This window comes from Grampus griseus (assembly GCF_964374135.1).
Source record: "Grampus griseus genome assembly, chromosome: 13".
NCBI classification, from domain to species: domain Eukaryota; kingdom Metazoa; phylum Chordata; class Mammalia; order Artiodactyla; family Delphinidae; genus Grampus; species Grampus griseus.
The window spans coordinates 47333631-47355249 of NC_139007.1; the positions used below are offsets into that span (position 1 = coordinate 47333631).

A 21619-nucleotide genomic window follows, 5' to 3' on the forward strand; every position below is an offset into this window, starting at 1 on the left:
AAGCTTGCTCCAGGAGGATGCAGGCTGGGAAGCTCAGGTGCCGCCTTCAGATGTGGCCAAAGGAAGATAACGGACAAGAAGAACCCTTTGTGTGCTGAGCTGAGCCAGGGGCCAGAGAACAGTGCAAAAGGAGTTATCTTAGAATTAGAACCAGGGTTTAATCACAAAACCTCCCTTAATAATGCCCGCTCAGCAGGACCCCAGAATTTCTACAATCCAGTGCCTGCCATGTATTTTCCGTTTTCCCCCTTTCTAAGTAGAGGTTGTTACTGTGATCAACCAGTCTGGTCCACCATGGTATATACTGTGTAGGGTGGGAACATACTTGTCTTTCTCAGCTCGACCGTGCATTGCTGGGTTCCCTCAAAAGCTGACTTCTGAGATAAGGATTTAGGAACAGGGAGTTTATTTGGGAGGCAACCCTAGGAGTGGGGAGAGTCAGACCAGAAAAAGAGAAAAGCCAATAAAGAGTACAATGATGAGCAAGTTACTATGGCAGGAAATTGGGGCTCAGTCCTGCCAGGGAACCTCGAGGAACATACATTAGAATTGTGCCACCCAGGGATGGGGAAGCAAAGATTACTGACTGACGATCCCTCAGTAGTTGAGGATTAATTCTTAGGTTGTGTTAAGCCACGGTTTGCTATAGTGGTTAGCGTAGCCTGACCTGACTAATACACAGCACATCTCTCTACTGAGCTCCAGATCCGCTGGCTATGACAATAACCATCCCAGTGTTTAAGTGATCTCCTCCTAACCTAAAGAATCAGGCCAGAAAACAGCCTGGATGCAGCATTCACATATCAGTTTCCGGATTATCCAACTTTTCTAGATTAATAGGCCCTCGATTTAAAAATAAAAATGTTTAGCACCCCGAAAAATGTGATGAAAACACCCACAAAACTATACAAAGCAAAAACATAATAATGATATTCTCACAATCCATTACATTCTTTTTGGCAATCTTAAACGCTGAGGTACACACACCCTCCCCTGCTTTCTAACAAGGTCGATAAAGTTGACAAGTTACCTTTCACATCTAGATTGACCCAATGAGTGGTAACAAGAGATGCACAGGCAATGGGAATAGGAAAGAGGAAAGGGGTGAAAGTACTGCTCGTACGTATTGTCTAGAAAGAACAGGACACTCTCTGAGTACCTGATGTGCACTTAGATTTTCACATCTTGGTGGCATGCTTGGATGCCTCTAAGGAACACTTCTCAATCTGTTCCCTCCTCTCCCTGTTTCCCCCTCTTAACCTGAGGCTAGTCTGTGAAGGATGCTACCAGAGAAGCAGCTTCTCAAGATCCTGGAAGGAGGAGGCAAGCTGGGTGCCAGGGGTGGAGGCATCTTACCCTGGAGCCATGGTTCCCAAGCCTGGCTTGTCGATGAGAACCCAGGTGGGTTTTGACAATACACATTCCCAGGTCCCACCTCCGAGATTCTGACTGGTAGGCCTGGTGTGGGCTAGAAAACTGAAGATCAGCCCAGTGGGGACTGGTGCTGTGGCTCTTCCATGGCTATTGGAATCGAGGTGCACAATAAATGTTTACTTGTCTGTCTCGCTACAAGGTTGTCAGCATCTTGAGAACAAAGGCCTTGTCTTTTCACCTTTGTGGTGTCAGTAGCTAGCAGAGACCATGATGTTGCTGAGTGTTCAAGACATGTTTGCTGAGCAAAACAAGAATCTGCCATCTTGCTGTTTTTAAATTTTAGACCGTACTTCCACCTAGGCATATGAGTATAATTGGGTAGCAGCAAATATATAATTGCAATGTCAGATTTTCTCCTAAAATGTGTCCTCAGCAAATAGTGAGGGTATCCTCTATTATTTAAGAATCGGATACCCTGCCTTTGATGAGAAGCTATCCTATTAGGATTGAAAGCAACCTGGTAAATACATGAAACACTATCTTTCCCAAATCATTATTTAGTTTAGCATTCTACAGCCTTAAAGATCATCACCACGTAAAGCTCTCTCAAATGACTTCACACAGTGGCACTGTGCTGCCATTTGCCAGTTGCAGGGACTGATTTGCACAGCTTAAACAGGTACTTTCAAATACTGATACCCCCTTTTAAGCTTACACTGCATCCTTTCCTTCTTGGTTTCTTCTTCTCTTTCATTAAGCAGCCAGGACAAATGTAAAGTGTTAAACTCCCAAACTTTAAAAATGTTTTCAGATTTAAGTAACATAAGCAGAGAACAATAAAACTATTGGTCTTTTCAAACAAATATGGATTCAATAAGACCTATATTTTGGCACTAACACTGTAAGTTACATTTTAGTAGACAGTAGACATTCGTAGTAGACATCCTGAGTGTTTTAGCATTTTTTTCTATTCTGACTGCCCATAACAAGCTTTTACACCACAGAAATCATATTGACTGATTCTCTCCCAGCCCCTTGTGCATTTGAATGGTGGGTATATGGCTTATGATATGCCCTCACAGGTATACGCTCACCACATGGATAAACTTTAACCTCAACTTAAAAAACAGTTTGTGGAACTGGCACAGTTACATGGAACAATTAAGTGTGTGGGTCTTATTTTTTAAAAGAATTCTCTACTTCTATGTAATGTATATAAAGTCACACACACACACACACACACACACACACACACACCTCTCTGCAAGATTCCCTGCAGCCTTGGTGGCCAGCCATTCTGATCCAGCAGTTCACATTGATACCCTTAAGGGAGATTATAATTCAAACAAAAATTCCTTCACAAGTCAATCAGACTTTAGTCACTTGAGACATGAGAGAGAGAGAGAAAACAAAAGCATACATATCAAAGAGTTCCTAAAAATGATGCTGCAAGGTATCAAACATCTCAAAGACAATCCTGACATGGTCCTAGAGAAAGGGCCCAGAACATCTGGATGATGACGGCTCACTGAAGGACTCCTATTCTAGGGGACGAAAGCCAAAGGAAGAAAAGTCTGAAAACTGGGGAGTGAGGAGTAGGTAAGGTGTTTCAAGAGGAAAATTCAGAGTATTCTTATTTTATTTTAGTTGAATACATGATTAAGTATTCCTTTTTCATACTTAACCCTTCTTACCTGCTTACTAATGAACAACCTGACATGCTTTATGTATCTAGAGACATTTTCTGAAAGAGTTCTGCATTTAGCAATTAACTGTATACTTTCCATCAGGAAGATTAACAGGCTTCTAATTAGGGAGAGTGAACTTAAGATTCTGAACACTGTTGGCCACAAAATTAGATGAGCAACTGCTTGAAGCAGGTCCAACTTTTTCTTAAATTGTAGAGTGGCCCAGAGTGAGTGCTATGACAAATGAACACATGAGCTAAGTGGAACCTGAAGAGTGTTTTCTTTGGTTCCCACCACCAAGGAGATGACAGATGGACAGTGGTAACTGAGGGCACACTTAACTGCCAGCCCAAGAGCAAAACCAACATGTACCATATTCTTGCACTTTTCTGTAAGTGGTATTATAGCTATTACAGTGACGTCAAAATAAAAGTTAAAAAAAACCCCAAACGTAAAAGGACAACTCGAATGGAGGAATGAAGATCACATAATTGCATAATTGGTGGGAGCTATGATCTGGGGAGAAACTGTAAGAACTTCTACAAACTACACAGCTTGACCAAGAGTTTACAACTCACTAGGTACATGTGACTAAGTACTGTCATTTAAAACCCTGCCATCCTTTTTGTCCATCTCTTTGAAATCCACTGAGCTCGAGACTTTGCTCATGAAGAGCTACCTCCTATTTAGATTGATTCACCAGGGTACTCTGTCTGTGTAAACAAACTATTGTTTCCCAGCACCGACAAATCTACTAATACTTACAACTGACATATGACTTGTTCTTTGGGATATTTCTTAAGTGATCCTTTGTCCTCATTATAGTCCTGGACAGGCCAACCACTGGAATGCCCACCAAGCACGTAACTCCACAATCCCTTGTATGTAAACTGCCTTACATGGACGACTGGCTGGGCCTGATATTGGAACCTGACCCAAGAGCAGTCAGCCCATAAACTGGCCAGAGGTCTCTGGGCTGCTCTTGCATAAATCTAGATGACAATATCTAACTGGGCCTCTCTTGAGGGTATCTGAAATGGACACAAGAGGGAGAGCTGAGCTACTAAAGAGAGGTGAACAAGCCTAAAAGACAAACACACAGATAAATCAAAGACAGAGAAAATATCCGAGTCACAACAATGGGAGAGCAGGTCTGAAAATGAATATACTTCTGATGCTAAGGTGGCAATGAGATAATATAGCTGCTATTTTATATCTACAAACTCCCATCCCCCAAGTTATGTTCCAGTCACACCCAAAGGCAGCTTTTACTCTCCCACATACCCTAGCAGGCCTGGCTTAAGGTCTACTTCAGGTAAGTTGAGCTAGTCTCATTATAACTTTAAAAAACCTTTACAGTTATCATCCACCTTGTAGGTTCACTATTTCATCCTGGAGCAGAACCATGTTGCTGACAGCTCAAGGATCCTAGACAAATGCAGGGACCTGATGATGATGGTGACAATGGCCCATATTCACTTATAACAATTTCAAAATCCAAAAAGCTCTTAAAAAAGGCAAGGTTTTCATAGGTAATCTGGCAGCAAACTCTGACCTAAATTGATGTGAGTCTTTATCCCATTTAGTGTGAAGTTTTATAAGTTTCACAAAATAATTAAATAATTAAGGCATTTGAATACAGAGTGCTGTCTCAGACACTGCTAGTGGGTTTCATAATATATGACACATGCATTGTAGTGCTTTCTTAAAATTGAAACAAAAAATCTGAATTCGAACATGCATTTGGGCCCCACGAGTTTCTGAAAGGAATTAGAGACCTATAATAGTTAACACTTAAAAGGCACTTATTATGTGCCAGGTTCTATCCTAAGCACTTCACTGGATTAACTCACTTAATTTTCACAACAGCCGTATGAAACAGATAGAACAATTCTCACCATCGTACCATGAGGAAACCAAGGCACAGAGGAGTCGAGTGATATGCCTGGCTAGCAGGAAGTGGAGATGGAACCTCAACCCAGCCAGACTAGCTCGGGGACTCTTGCTCTTCATCATTATGATAATTCTTTCAATACCCAATACATTCTTGTGGTCATTTTAAAAAGGTAGAGCTCCTGATGCAGTTTCCTGAACTTGTTCCATGTCTAGCACAGATCATGTTCCATATTTCATGATATAATGTGAAACCGTATTGTACATATTCTGCAATAAACCAGCCAGCAGCTGAATTCGTTCATCATGGCTGAGTCTGTGGGCCAGCCCATAATTTGCAGCATCTCATAGGTGGCACCTTAAAGGTTATCCATTTACTCATTAGATGCTTGAATTCCTTATATAACTTTTTTCTAGATGAACTTGAAGACCTCTAAACCCTATAGGCAGCCTACTTATCTCTAGGCAGCTCTAGCCACTGAGAAGTCTTGCTTGTACTGATTCTAAATATGCTTCCCTGAACCTTCAATCCATTGATTCTAAAGAATATGGAACAAGTCTAATTCCATATCTATATTTGAGCCCTTCAAAATGATTGCAGATAACAATCTAATTACTTTTTCTGGAAATGGTTCAAGGAAAACACAGGCAATGTTTTAAAAACATACAGCAAAAAGTTGATGTTATTTAAACAACAAGAAAGAATAGCTTAAAAGACAAAATGTTGACTTCCAGGCTTCCATAGGATAATGGCAGCTGCTTATATCCAAATCTCTCAACACATGCTCCAGAGACCTTAGGGATAAACAAGAAGAGCAAATAAAGCTGTAAAACAAAACTGAAAGCTAGCTAAGAGAGAGACAGAATACTACAAACTTCAATTTCCATGTAAACAGACATTAGAAACCAGCAAAGCTAATCTAGAGCCCATGTTGGAACAGGAAGATGGGTGGAGACTGAGTGAAAAGGAGGAGCGGGCAATGGGTTCCTCATGATGGAGGAACACAGATAAAACCACCCTTACAAGGAGGGAATTCCACAAGGAGCGGGGAAATATTGAGAACAGCCTTGAGACCTCATCAAAGCAGTGACTACTGGGCAATAGAAAGAGGAACGTGAAAGTTCCTGGGACCAGAGGTGGCAGGCTTGGGAAGGGTCCTGGAGTGGATGGAGATGACTTACAAGGGGCAAGGGTGTCTTGGAGTGTTGGCAATCAGGAGAAGGAGGCAAGCAGTATATTAAAGATCCTACAGCACAAATGAGAAACACAAAATCAGAACACATCACCTGCCCCCCTTAAACCTTAGGAAAAAACTCTATTAAGTAAAATGCACTGAGCTGAGATTACCCTGAACTAAAAACTAGTACACCATCCAAACCTCTGACCACCAACTTAACAGAATAACTACTACTGATTCAGGAAAAGATAAGACATTTCAGAATGAATGGAAATAATATGCATTATTAGTACAAAACTACCACAAGAATCAAAATACCTTAGTTGGTAAAACCCCCACCCCACCTCCCCCTAAAAAAGCCCACAAAGCAGAAGCAATCTGTATTTAATACACTCACTTAAATTAAATATTCTTAAACAAACATTTGTACGTATGAAGAACCATTCCAAATCAGAATTCAAAAACTCAGAAACATATAAAAAAGAGGAAGATGAACATCCAGAGATGACTCAGGGAAGAAAATGGGGGAAGGGAGGGAGACAAAATAATTTCAGAAATGAACATTTAAATCTGGGCATCCAAAGAGAGGATAGACAGGAATGAAAATATAATAAAGGGTGCTAAGGGGAGGAATAAAAATGCCAAGATAATAAAAACAAAACAGCTAAAAAGTCTCAGAAAAAAATTGGTTGCTATAGAATCTAGGCAAAGAAGACCTAACATACACGTAATTGGAATTTCTGAAAAATAAAAACAAAACAAAGAACAGAATATGTGAAACTATAATTCAAGAAACATTTCCAGAGAGAAATGAAGTCTTGTATTGATACATTTCAAAGAGCTCACTAACATCTAAAAAAAAATGACCAAGGATAATCAACTAAGATATAGCCTAGTAAAAGTATTACACTTAAACCACAAAGAGAAAAATTCTTCTGGGCCTTCAGGCAAGAAAATCAAATCACCTACAAAGCAAAGGATATCAGGATGGCATTAGATTTGTCAACAGCAACATGCAACGCAAGATGACAGGAAAGAAAGTATAAGGCTAGGTCTTTATATACAGTCACGCTGTTCTTCAAGTATCAAAGCTATGAAAAATATTAATAGCTTTAAACCTGCACAATCTCAGTACAGTACTCAGGAACCCCTCCCAAGGAATCTGTTAGAGGAGACCTTCATTCAACCAAGAGATGACAGTGATACTCTGGCAAAAGGATTGATGGTGAGCCCTGAATATATTTAATTTTAGGTCTAAGACCAAAACAAAGGAAGGTATAAAAGTAGAACAGTATATACATATAAGTGTTATCTGTCCTGACAAAGTATAAATAATATAACAATTTTTTAATAGTAAAGGGAAGGGAGAAAAGGGAAAGTAGCATATGCTCATTGGTTACCAAATGGGTAAGTACAGTCAAAGGATATTACTTAAAGCTCCCAAGGGAAGATAAAGGGGGCTGCAGGCATTATAAAAGGTATTTATAGGTAAGCCCTAGAACAGGCGTCGTCAAACTACAGCCAGCAGATCAAATCCAGCTCACTACCTATTTTTTAAGTAAAGCTTCACTGGGAAACAGCTACACCTATTGTTTTACATATTGTCTATGGCTTCTTTGTTCTGTCCACATCATAGACATATTGATGCAGTCATATTGTCTACATTAGCAGAGGTGAGTAGTTGCAACAGAGACTATATAGCCCACAAAACCCTAAAATATTTACTAACTGGACCTTTATACAAAAAATTTGCCAACCCCTAATGTATAACAAGAATGCAAACCTTCTTAAATGCCAAACAAATAGAAAAAGAAACAAAGTTTTTAAAAAAATGAAACACTTGACACCAAGCATATTGGTAATACCAATAAATGTAAATGTGCTTAACTCACATTAAAAGAAATAGATTTTCAGGTTACTTGTAAGACAAAGCAAAGTAAAATAAAACCAACTTTATGCTGTATACAAGAGAACAAATTGCAATCAAAAGGCTGAACATAAAGGAAGAGGCAGATATATTAGGCAAATGTAAAAAATATGAAATCAGGAGTTGTGATCTTGATACCAGGCAAGGTAAAATTCAGGCCACACAGCATTAACACAAACTGCAAATGCTAAAGCCACAGCAACTACCTTGATAAAGCAGAAACTTTATGCAAAGTTTCTGATGTGAGACATGAAAAGAGAAAACAACAGACACACAGTAATAATACTTTAACAAACCACTTTCAGCCTAAGACACATCAAACAGACAAAAGGTAAATAAAGATATAGAAGACCTTATAACGTATAGTTTATAGGTGTGTGTGTTTGTGTGTGTGTGTGTGTATCTGTGTGTGTGTGTATCACATCTTGATTATAAAGAATATAACTTCTCAAGCAAAGATGGGCCAGTCATGAAATTGTTCTAACATGAGGCCACAAAGAAACAACACTCATGAAGCTCCTTAAAGTAGAAATAATACAAACAACATTCTCTGACCACAATGCAATAAAACCAGAAATGAATAGCACCATTGAAAAACAAATAATTTTCAAAAGGTCCTTCTACCTGGAGGTTAAAAAACTCTTTAAAACAAACCTTGAGGGACTTCCCTGGTGGCGCAGTGGTTGAGAGTCTGCCTGCCAATGCAGGGAACACGGGTTCGTGCCCCGGTCTGGGAAGATCCCATATGCCGCGGAGCGGCTGGGCCCATGAGCCATGGTCACTGAGCCTGCGCGTCCGGAGCCTGTGCTCCGCAACGGGAGAGGCCACAATAGTGAGAGGCCCACGTACCGCAAAAAAAAAAAAAAAAACCTTGAGAGAAAAGGGATGTACAAACCAAAACTGCAGAATTTATAAAAAACATATAAAAAATGATAATGAGAACACTACATATAATAATTACAGGATACCATTAAAACAGTGACAAAGAGCATATATATTATGCTATCTTTTGCATAAAAAAGAGGGGAGGTGTGCATGCGAGTGTGCACAAATACCCACATGTGTGTTTTTGACTATTTTTGCTAAAACAAGGAATATAGGAAGGATAAATCAGAAACCAAGGTTTAGGAAAGGGATAGGAGAAAACAGAATGGAAGGTGAAGGGATATAAGTGTAACTTCTTTGGTATAATAGTTTTGACTTTTGAAATATGTTTTACAAATTCAGAAAACAAAATTAATCAAAAGGCAAACTCTAAAAGTGTACACAAACATAGGTTTAAAGACCTGTTTCCTAACTGTATACCAAATCAGTAATATGACCACACAAAGAAAAGAATTAATTCAAATAACTTTTGAACATGCACTCTGACCATATATAATCTTAGTGGAATATACTCTAAACCCAAAAAGAACTGCAAAGAAGGCTTAAATATTACTTAGTTTCTTTGTGGTTGTTGTTATTGGCAATGGTGTTGGGGTAATAATTCTGAAACTATTTTGGAGAATCAACTGAGTTCATAAACACAAGGAGTCCCTGTGAACACCTTCATATACAAATGAAGTAAGTAAGTTTGGAGAGTCATAAGTATCTTCTCACCCTCACTTTCCTATTGGCTAGAAAACTCTTTTGAAAAGTACACAAATGGTTGTACAACAATGTGAATGGGTTATATTTTTTCAAATTTGTATATTATTTTTTATTGTGGTAAAAATGCATATCATAAAATTCACCATCTCAACCATTTCTAAGTGTACATGCAATAGTGTTAAATGTGTTTAAATTGTTGTGTGACCAGTCTCCAGCACTTCATCTTGCAAAACTGAAACTGAACTGCAAAACTGTTTTCCATAGTGGCTGCATCATTTTATATATTATATTTCCAATAATCCACAAGGATTCCAGGTGCTCCAATTGCTCCCCACCCTCACAAACACTTGTTCTTTCCTTTTTGTTTGTTTGTTTGTTTTATGGTAGCCTCCTAACATTTGTGTGGTGATATCGTGTTTGATTTGCATTTTCCTAGTGATTGGTGATGCTGAGCATCTTTTCATGTGCTTGCTGGCCATTTGTGTATCATCTTTGGATGAATGTGTATTCAAGTTCTTTGCCCAGTTTTTAACTTGATTATTTTGTGTTGCTGAGCTGTAGGAGTTCTTTATATATTCTGGCTATTAACTCCTTTTCAGATACATTATTTGCAAATATTTTCTCTGATTCCACATGTTAATTTTTCACTCCATTGCATCCTTTTATGCTCCGAAGTTTTAAATGTTGATGTAGTCCAAATAAATAAATACATAAATAAATAAATCTATCATCTTGCTAATTATATTCTCTTTGTCTCATCTATTCTTTGTTCCCTTTTTCTTCTCTTCCTGCCTTCTTTTGGATTATTTACGATAGCATTTTACCTCCACAACTTACATATTAGTTTTAGTTTTGTCTCTTATTTTCTAGTGGTTGTTCTAGCATTTATATCTTTAATTGGTTACAGTCTACCTTCAAATAATACCATACCACTTCAGGTAGAGTGCAAGACCATCACAGTTAGTCTGGGGATTGGCACTGCTGTTGTGATCTTTACTCTTAGTGCAGCACAGACTTCAAATTCTCTCTGTGCTGAGCTGTCATTACCCTGTGCTTCGTGTGGCGGTGTGGGGCAGAGTTTGCTCCTCATTGGTCACGTGCAGCCAGAGACTCACATACCTGAACCTCTGAATCTCCTTGAGTCACAGTAGGTACTTCATCTTATGCTAATATATATTATTTAGGTTTCTATATGCAGTGATAAACCTTCCATTAGGATATATAAGGAGAATGCCATCGAAAGCAGAAATTACATTTTTTTTCTTTTCGAATCTTTCAAAATTCCTAACATAGTACTATGCCCAGAGTAGACACACAATTACTAAATGTGAGGACGAGTTGAATGCTGCATTGAAAGCTCTTCATAAGTTCCCTGCAAGAATTAAGTCAACTTACATTTATACTTTAGCCTTACCTTACTTTTTCTCAACACCTCAATTTACTTCTTCACGTATCTCCATGGGAAGACTAATGTGTGTTGAACGGTGACAGTTGATAATCTCTTAGAGGACCAAACATACCTTGCAGTTCAATATGGTTCACATTTTCCCATAGTCATATATTAACTAATCTCACTATTCCCATACATTTTAAAGAAAATAAATTCTTACCCAGCCTTAGCAACACTTATGGTTTGTTGCTCCATTGCTTCGTGGATACTGGTTCTGTCATGCTCTTTGAGGCTATTAAACTCATCAATACAGCAAAGGCCTGCATCTGCAAGGACTAACGCCCCAGCCTCCAAATTCCATTCTCCTGAGTCTTTTACAGCAGTTACCGTCAGACCTAAGGAAACAAGCAAGCTATGTTAGTTTTTATTTTCGAAAGCATATCTTATAACTAAGAAGGTAAAGAAATTCCTATATTTTAAAGGGAAGGGGATAGAGTCAAGGCTTTAATTTCTACCAACAACAGATGGCATCAGGACAGCTACTGCAGGTATCCATTCACTGGAAGATCTCGGGAGATTCTATGTTCTGAAAATCTAATATGTGTTATTGAGTATTTTGTGGCAGACAGAAGTCCCCAAATTTTCTGTCTCTCCTTGGTAGGTACGCTCACTGAGCAGTCTAAACTTTTAGATGGAGCAAACAGATCTCCAGAGATCTTATGACAATAAGTGCTGAACTATATGCTGTTTACAGAGAAGAGTCCAAAGACCGAGAACAGTAGGTACTGCAGTCCAATGATGAAAATGAAACGTTTGCTGCCAGTCGCAGTGTGAAGGAGAGGATTCCCTTCATAAGTATTATCGGATTTTGAGTCATCCTTTATACCAGTCAATAAAGCAGAGCTGGTCAAACGCAAAGGCTCTGGAGCCACCTAGACTTGGATTTGAACCTTGGATCTGTCATTCTGGCTGTCATATTATAGACAAGTTTCCTAATACAGGCATACCTTGTTTTATGGAGCTGTGCTTCACTGCACTTCACAGATACTGTGTTTTTTACAAATTGAAGGTGTGTGGTAACCCTGAGTACAGCAAGTCTACTGGTGCCATTTTTCCAACAGCATTTGCTTACTTCATGTCTCTGTGTCACATTTTGGTAATTCTCGCAATACTTCAAACTTCTTCATGATTATTGCATTTCTTGTGGTGATCTGTGATCGGTGATCTTTCCTGTTACTACTGTAACTGAAGGTGTGGTGGGAATAGTCAGAGAACTAGAATTAGAGGTGGAGCCTGAGGATGTGACTGAATTGCTACAATCTCACGATAAAACTTTTTGAGGAGTTGCTTCTTATGAATGGGCAAAGAAAGTGGTTTCTCGAGATGGAATCTACTGAAGCTACTGAAGATGCTATGCAGATTACTGAAATGATAGCAAAGGATTTAGAATATTACAGAAACTTAGCTGATAAAGCAGCAACAGGATTTGAGAGAATTGACTCCAATTTTGAAAGAAGTTCTACTGTGGGCAAAATGCTACCAAATATTGTAGAACGCTACAGAGAATTCCTGAGAGGAAGAGCCACTGATGTGGCAAACTTCCCCGGTGTCTTATTTTAAGAAACTGCCATGGCTACCCCAACCTTCAGCAACCACCACCCTCATCAGTCAGCAGCATCAGCATCGAGACAAGACCCTCCACCAGCAAAAAGATTATGACTTACTGAAGGCTCAGATGATGGTTTGCATTTTTTAGCAATAAACTATTTTTTAATTAAGGTATGTACTATTTTTTAGATATAATGCTATTGCAGACCTAATGGACTACAGCATAGTGTAAACATAACTTTTATATCATTGGGAAACCAAAAAATTCATGACTTGCTTTACTGCAGTGGTCTGGAACTGAACCTGCAGTATCTCTGAGGTATGCCCGTATATCCAGGCCTCAGTTTATTTATCTATAAAAAAAGGATAACAATAGAAAATACTTAACAGATTCTTAGATTTTCAAATAGAATATAAATAAAGCTCTTTGAAAGGAGCACAATGAGTAATTATAATAACTACTGTTGATAAAAATTGATAAACCTCTGGCTAGACTGATCAAGGAAAAAAAAAAGGAGGAGACACAAGTTATAAATACCAGGAATGAAAGAGGGGACATCACTATAGGCCCTAAGGAAATACAATGAATGACTCTATGTCCTAGCTTAGATGAAATGGTCAAATTCTTCGAAATATATAAACTGCCAAAGTTTACCTAAAAAGGAATAGATAACTTGCAAAATCCTGCATCTACTTTGAAAATTGATTCTGTAGTTAAAGACGATGCAAAACAGAAACCTACAGGCTGAGATGACTTCATGGTTAAACCTACCAAACATTTATGGAAGAAATAATACCGATTATACCAAAGCTTTCAAAAATATAGAGAAACAAGGAACACTTCCTAACTCATTTAATGAAGTCAGCATTATCATGATACCCAAAACAGATAAAGATATACTAAAACTACACACCAGTACCCCTCATTAACATAGATGCAAAAAACCCTGAAAAAATAAAAATCAAACAGTACATAAAATGATAACAGATCATAACTAAATGAAGTTTACCTTGAGAATGCAAGGCTAATTCAACATTCAACTATTAATCACTGTAATTCATCATATCAACAAACTAAGGAAGAAAAAGCAAACCTCAACAGATACAGAAAAAACACTTGATAAAACTCAACAATCATTCACGATTAAAAAGAAAAGAATAAATCTCTCAGAAAGCTAGGGAACAGAGGGAACTTCTTCAATCTGAAAAAGGGTATTTACAAAAATCCTGCAGCTAACATACTTAATGATGAAAGGCTGAATGCTTACCCCCAAGATCAGAACATGGCATGGAGATCAGCTCTCATCACTTATTCAAAATCATACTGGAGGTTCTAGCCAGCGAAATAAAACGAGGAAAAGAAATAAACAATGTACAGGTTGAAAAGGAAAAATTAAAATTGCAGAAAATGATTACGTAGAAAATTCCAGATAATCTACAAAAAATACTAAAACTAATAAGTAAGTGTAGTAATGTTGCAGGGTGCAAGTCAATATACAAAAATCAACTATCTTTCTATATATTAGGAAAAAACAATTAGAAATTGCAATTTTAAAATAATATATTTATAATATTACCCCCAAATATGAATACTTGGTTATAAATCTTAAAAAAGATGTGCAAGATCTGTGTGCAAAAACTACAAAACATTGATAAAGGAAATCAAAGATGATGTAATCAAATCAAGAGATTCTCCATGTTCATGGAATGAACTGAAAACTCAATACTTTTAAGATGTTTCCCCAAACTGCTCTATAGATTCAATGCAAGTCCAAACAAAATCCTAGTGGGATTTTTCTTGTTATAGAAATTGACAAGGTGATTCTAAAATTTAAATGGAGAAGCAAAGGAAATAGAAGAATCAAACCAAAAAAGAAACTAGGAGGTCTCACACGACGCAATTTCCAGATTTACTACAAAGCTGAAGTAATCAATTATGTGTGGTATTGGAGAAAAGATATAGACAGACAGAATAATGAAATAGAATAAGAGTCCAAAAATAGGCCCACAAATATATGGTCAAGTAATTTTTGATAAAAATGAAAAAGCAATTCGATGGAGGAAGGATAATCTGTTCCACAAATGGTGCTGTAATAGTTGGATATCCTTATGCAAACAGAAAAAAAATCATTATTTCTCCATACCTCACATTTAATACAAAAATTAACTCATAATGAATTAAAGACCTAAATGAAAAATGTAAAACTTATAGAAGAAAACAGGAAAAAAGCTATGTGAGCTCCTCTGGTTTCTGGTGCAGCACTTAAAGAGCTTAGAAGTTGCTAATCCATCCTAAAAAGTGAAAACCTAAACAAACTGAAAAATCAACAATTGTTCTAAGATCCATCAAAAAAAAAAATGAGCTCACAGGGCAAACTGCTGCCCCCAAAATTGGAAAGACAGAGAATTGTAACTTACCAGAACAGAATCCTCTACGGGCACCAGCACTGGGACAGGAATCCCTGAACTGTAACTGACAAATTGCTGGAGCCTCCTTGTGGACAACTCTGAGAATTAAAAATTCCTTAGGAACCCAGTCATGGAGGGGGTGGGTACACACACTTCTGTGAGTTTCACCTCCAAGAGCTCTACCAGGTTCTCACATTGAATGTCAACAATTTGTCTCTGACATTGTAAACAGAGAGATTAAAAGTCTAAGAAAAAATCAAAAAGAAATTCTAGAGATCAAAATCACTAGAGATGAAGAATGCCTTTGATGGGCTCACTTGTAGAGGGGACATGGCTACGGAAAGAATCTCTGAGAATAAGGATACTCAGTAGAAATTTCCAAAACTGAAAAGTAAAGAGAAAAACATGGAAAATAACAGAACAGAATATCCAAGAACTATGGAACAACTACAAAAGGTGTAACATACATGCAGTGTATGTAATGGGAATACCAGAAGAAGAAAGAGAGAAGGAGAACAGAAGCAGTATTTGAAGCAATAATGAGAAATTCCCAAAATTAATGTCAGACACCAAACCATGGATCCAGAAAACTCAGAGACTATAAAGCAGGAAAAACACTAAAGAAACCATACCTATGCATATGATTTAAACTTTAGAAAATCAAAGGTAAAGAAAAAAGTCTTGAAAAAAGCCAGAGGGGGGGAAAAAAACCACCTTACCTATAGAGGAGCATAAATGAGAATTATATCCAACTTCCCCTCAGAATATTTCAATACAATCTAAAAAATACATTAAGGCAAGACTAGCATTCAGAAGTGAAGATAAAATCACACTAAGTTCTGCACTGGTTAGATAACATCCAGAGCAGGAGTCAGCAAACTATGATCTGTGGGCCAAATCTGGCCCAACCACCTGTTTTTGTAAAAATCGTTTTCTGGAACACAGTCATGCTCATCATTTACATACTGTCTATGGCTGTTTTCACACTACAATGGCAGAGTCAAGTAGTTGTGACAGACATTGAATGGCCTTCAAAAATCTAAAATATTTATATCTGGCCCTTCACAGAAAAAAGTTGCTGACTCCTGATGTACAGTATTAATATCTACATTGAGACATCAAATTTTAAAAGAAATACTAATAAAAAAGAAAGTAAACAAATAATGAAGGACATGGAAATAATGCCACTTAAAAAATAGTTTACTGCATAGGCTATGATTAGCCTGAAACAAAGATTTAGAGAAGAGAAAGTAATAATTATTACATATTTAGAGAACTATCCTATGGAAGAGCAATTAGGCTAATTTGGGGTGGCTTCAAAAGAAATTACTGAGACCAACGTGCAGAATTTTACAGGGAACTACTGGAAACCTTGAGGTGTTTAAAAAGGAATGAGCTACTTTGCAAAGGAATAAACTGTTCGTCAAAGTAATCTTTAAGTAAAAGTGGAAAGTCCAGTTATCAGAGATAGTGTAGAAACGTATTTATGCAGTGAATAGGTGGCTGAACAACGTGAAATTAGAAAACACCGCGATGAAAGAAAATGAAGATACAACATACCACAACTAATGGGATGCAGCTAAAGCAGTGCTCAGAGAGTAACTTATAGCTATAAACGTCTACATTAAAAAAGAAGATAGATCTCAAATCAACAATCTATGCTGCCACCTTAAGATACTGGAAATAAAGCAGAGCAAACTAAACCCAAAGAAAGCGGAAGGAAGGAAATAATATATAACAGAAACTACTGAAACAGAGATATAAAAACAACAGAGAAAATTAATGAATCCAAAAATTGACAAATTTTAGCTAGACTGACCAAACCAAAAAGAGAGAGAAGAATAAAATTACTAAAATCAGGAATTAAAAAGATGGGACATTATTAATGACTTTACAGAAATAAAAAGTATTACAAAGGGACACAACAATAACTGTATATCAACTAATTAGATAATTTAGATGAAATTGACAAAACTCTAAAAAGACACTACCAAAACTGACTCAAGAAAAAAAAGAAAATCTGAACAGACCTATAATAAGTAGGGATTGAATTAGTAATTTAAAAACTACCCACAAAGAGAAAACCATACACAGATGGCCTCACTGGTGAATTCTACCAAACATTAAAAGAATCAAATATGAATCCTTCACAAACTCATCTTTAGAAGTAGAAAAGGAGGAAATACTTCCTAACTCATTCTCTATGAGAACAGTATTACCCATACACCAAAAATCAAAGTAAAGACCAATATCTCTTATGACTACATATACGAAAATCCTCAACAAAATACTAGCAAACCAAATCCAGCAATATATAAAAAGGACTATATAACCATAACCCAGTGAGATTTATCTCAGGAATCCAAGATTGGTGGTATAACATCTGGAAATCAATTAATGTAATATCCTCATATTAATAGAATTAGGGACAAAAGGCATATGATCATCTCAATAGAGGCAGGAAAAGCACTTGACAAAATTCAACCACGCTTCATTAAAAAACACTCAAACCAGGAACAGAAGAGAACTTCTTCAACCTGATAAAGGACATCTTCTTCAACCTGATAAACCCAGAACTAACATCATTCTTGATGTAAGACTGAATGCTTCCCTGTTAAGATCAGAAACAAGACAGGGATGTTCACTCTCACTTCTCCTATTCAACACTGTACTGGAGGTTCTAGGAAGGGCAATTAGGCAAAAAATGAAATAACAGACATCCAGAAGGGAAAGGGAGAAGGAAAACTATCCCTGTTTGCAGATGACATGATCTTACATATAGAAAATCCTAAGGAAATCACTAAAAACTACAACTAACAAATGAGTTCATCAAGGTTGAAGTATACAAAATCAATTTTAAAAAATCCATTGTATCTCTATATACTTGCAATGAAGAATATGAAAATATAATTAAGAAAGTAATTCCATTTACAAAGCATCAAAAAGAATAAAATACTTAGGAATGAATTTAACAAAAGAAATATATAAATATAGAAATATATAAAAATATATAAATAGAAATATATAAAAATATATAAAAATATATAAAAATATATAGAAATATATAAAACTGTACTGTGAAAAGTACAGAACGTTGTTGAAAGAAATTTAAAATGATGTAAATAAAAAACACCCCATATTCAGACTTTTTTTGCTTGTGCTTTTTATCATCTCTCAAAAATACTGCCTAATCAAGGGCCAGAAGATTGATGCCTGTGTTTTCTTCTAAGAGTTTTATACTTTTAGCACCTTACGTTGATGTCTTTGAGCCAGTTTGAATTATTTTTTGCATATGGTGTGAAGAGGGATCCAAATTTATATTTTTGCATGTGGATGTCCAATTTCCCAGCAGTAACTTTTGAAAAGACGATTCTTTCCCTAATGAATTGTCTTGGAACCCTTATCAAAAATGAACTGACCATAAATGTATGGGTTTATTTCTGGACAATCAACTCTGTCCTGTTGGTCTATATCGTTATGCCATTACGACATTGGACTTCATCAAAATTAAAAGCTTTTGTGATGCAAAAGACACCCCCAAGAAAATGAAAAGATAAGCTACACTACAGGAGAAAAATTTTGCAAACCTGGTAAATACAAGTCTCTTATCAGAGACTATATATTCCATATATATTTAGAATATATAAATAACTCACAATCTAACCATAAAAAAGACAAATAACCCAATTTTTTAGATGGCTAAAGGAGCTGAAGAGACATTTCTCTACAGAAGACATACAAATGGCTGATAAGCAAATGGAAAATGCTCAACACCTTTAGCCACCAGGGAAATGTAAATCAAAACCACAGTGAGAACGACTTCTCACAGCACCCAAAGGTATAATCAGAAAGACACAGTAACAAGTGTTGGTGAGGATGTGGAGAAATTGGAAAGCTTATACACTGTTGGTGGGAACGTGAAATGGTGCAGCCACTCTGGAAAACAGTCTAGTAGCTTCTTGTTACCATATGATCCAACAACTTCACTCTTAAGCATATACCCAGAAAAATGAAAACATATGTCCCCCACAAAAATCTGTATACAAATGTTGATAGCAATATATCTGTTATTAAAAAAAAAAATCACTGTGTAATCATACCGGGGGTATTTAGAGATAGATTCTTTGCATGCTGGATTCAAGGCCTTAACGGGCACAAATTCTACCAACAAGATCCACCAATTAATTAGCTATCAGTTCATTGTGAAACCTTTCCACTTCCTATCCTTGCTAGTTTTCTACCTTTTCTAAAAAACCCTGCATATAAGGCCTCCAATCTCAGGAAGCTGACTTGCCTAGCTTCCGTCAAGCGTGACTCCATCTAACGTCATTTGTCTCTATAGTAACCGACTAAAAAAGCTGCTGTGCTTAGCAGAGGTTTTGTGCAAGCAGTGGTCCAGCCTAGAGATGTTTTAAAGACTTGAGTCCCCTCTCTACTTAGCACTGAATTCTTCCTGGTACTAGGGAAAGGACAGAGCCTCTGACAAACAGGAGAGGTGGAGGGTGAAAGAGAAAAGGACAGAATGTAAAACATGAAGGACAGTGGACTACAAGTAGAGACTGATTTCAAAAGGAAACGAGTTTAGAAGGAGCTTCATTTATAAGAGGACTAAGAACACATGGTTAAAAACTAGATACAAGAAACAGAATATAGGGCTTTCCTGGTGGCGCAGTGGTTGAGAGTCCGCCTGCCGCTGCAGGGGACACGGGTTCGTGCCCCGGTCTGGGAAGATCCCACATGCCGCGGAGCGGCTGGGCCCGTGAGCCATGGCCGCTGAGCCTGCGCGTCCGGAGCCTGTGCTCCGTAACGGAAGAGGCCACAACAGTGAGAGGCCCGCGTACCGCAAAAAAAAAAAAAAGAAAGAAAGAAACAATATAATTATCAAGCATGTCCATCCATATTCTTCTGGTCAGAAACAATACCATGATATTGACATCAGCAGACTGTCCACAAGAAACGTGATTATGGTGCTTCAGAAAGCTGACTAGTATTGACAGTGATCCAAAAGATGTTTAACAGTATAGTCCATCCAAAAGTTGTTTAACAGTATAGTCCAGCTATGGATAAGGGGCCAAACACAGCTTCTCTTCAACAAATTTGTAACCTAATGGTGGGTAGCAATGAACACAAAACAGTGAAACTGTTACAGAGAATGGAGGAGGGGGACACACTTTATGTAACAAACATAAAAACCTTATTAAGAGTGTAATGATGCATTCCAGGATCTATCCTCCCCACCTCCCAATCACTCCTCCCGCAACAGGAGACTTGGCATATGCAGCCTCAATGGGGAGGCTCCCACAGCTCTGCCTTGGCTGCAGCCTCCTCTCACTCCCAGTATATACCGGAGCAAACCTCATTCATGGAGCTTTGTTCCTCAAGAGTTCATTCATCAAGTCATTACTGCAGTGTCTGCCAGCCTGTGGGTTCTTCCAGGAAATTATACCAATTGCTTTTCTGCACCACGTAAAGTCCACTTTAAATATTATCCGACACAGTGGACAGAAAACAGAGAAGCACTAAGTCAGCACTTAAAGGAGCAGGTTTCTGAGCACCAGTGTCCTCATTTGTTATCTGGAGATGATAATATTTTACCTTCCTACCATACCAGTGTGCTACAAGGCTCAAAAACAGGTTATTTAAAAATTTTTTACAAATAGTAAAGAAAACATCATAGGTATATACATATATGCCATATATCTGTATGTATACCGTATATATATACACACACACAGCCTTTATTGTGATACCATATTTTGCCTCCCATAGAACTTTAACTATTACTGTTAAAGTTGCATCTAACACTTTCTATTCTGTACCATACTGACTTGATTACGTAGTTATCTTTCCTACTGGACCATAAGGTCTTTGAGGATAATGTCCACATACGTTTTTGTCTTTGAATATTCCGCAGAGCTTAGCACAATAATTCACATAATAAATACTCTCTCTCTACATATATAATGAGTTATTATTATTAAAATCATTACTCTAGGAGTTATTCCTTCTAGAAATGTCTGTAAACTGCAGCAAATCTCTACGTTCTACATTCATACAGAAATTTTCATTTAAAACTGTCATGAAATTTTGACATCCTATAATAAGAATAGGGAGCCCTTTAAACTAAAGATCATATTACAACAAGCCTTACATGAGAATTTTTTTAAGAGATGGGGACGATAACGCAAATGTCTTCTCAAAGAGAATTCAAGACAGTGATAATATAATTACCCCAGGTGAAATTTAGGATTTGAACAAAGGCAAGAGGTCAGCATTTCCATACCTATGATAACTTCTGCAGCAGGTAGGGTCTGAGACTTTGATTTAATTCTTAGTTCTAATACATTTTAATCCAGTATATTTTAATTTATTTATTTTTAATTTTTGGTTGCACTGGGTCTCTGTTGCTGCACCCAGCCTTTTCTCTAGTTGAGGCGAGGGGGGGCTACTCTTTGCTGCGGTGCACTGGCTTCTCATTGCGGTGGCCTGCCTTGTTGCGGAGCGCTGGCTCTAGAGTGCAGGCTCAGCAGTTGTGGCGCACGGACTTAGTTGTTCCGCGGCA

General features: G+C 37.5%; 1 protein-coding gene across 1 annotated transcript in view; it reads right to left on the reverse strand.

Annotated features, from left to right (window-relative positions):
- Positions 1–21619, reverse strand: part of MCM9 (minichromosome maintenance 9 homologous recombination repair factor) — an 82078-nt gene that overhangs the window by 18913 nt on the left and 41546 nt on the right. The window contains exon 8 of the mRNA XM_082668853.1: positions 11261–11435. Coding sequence (XP_082524979.1) covers positions 11261–11435 — 175 coding nt within the window. The remainder of the gene's footprint in view (positions 1–11260; positions 11436–21619) is intronic.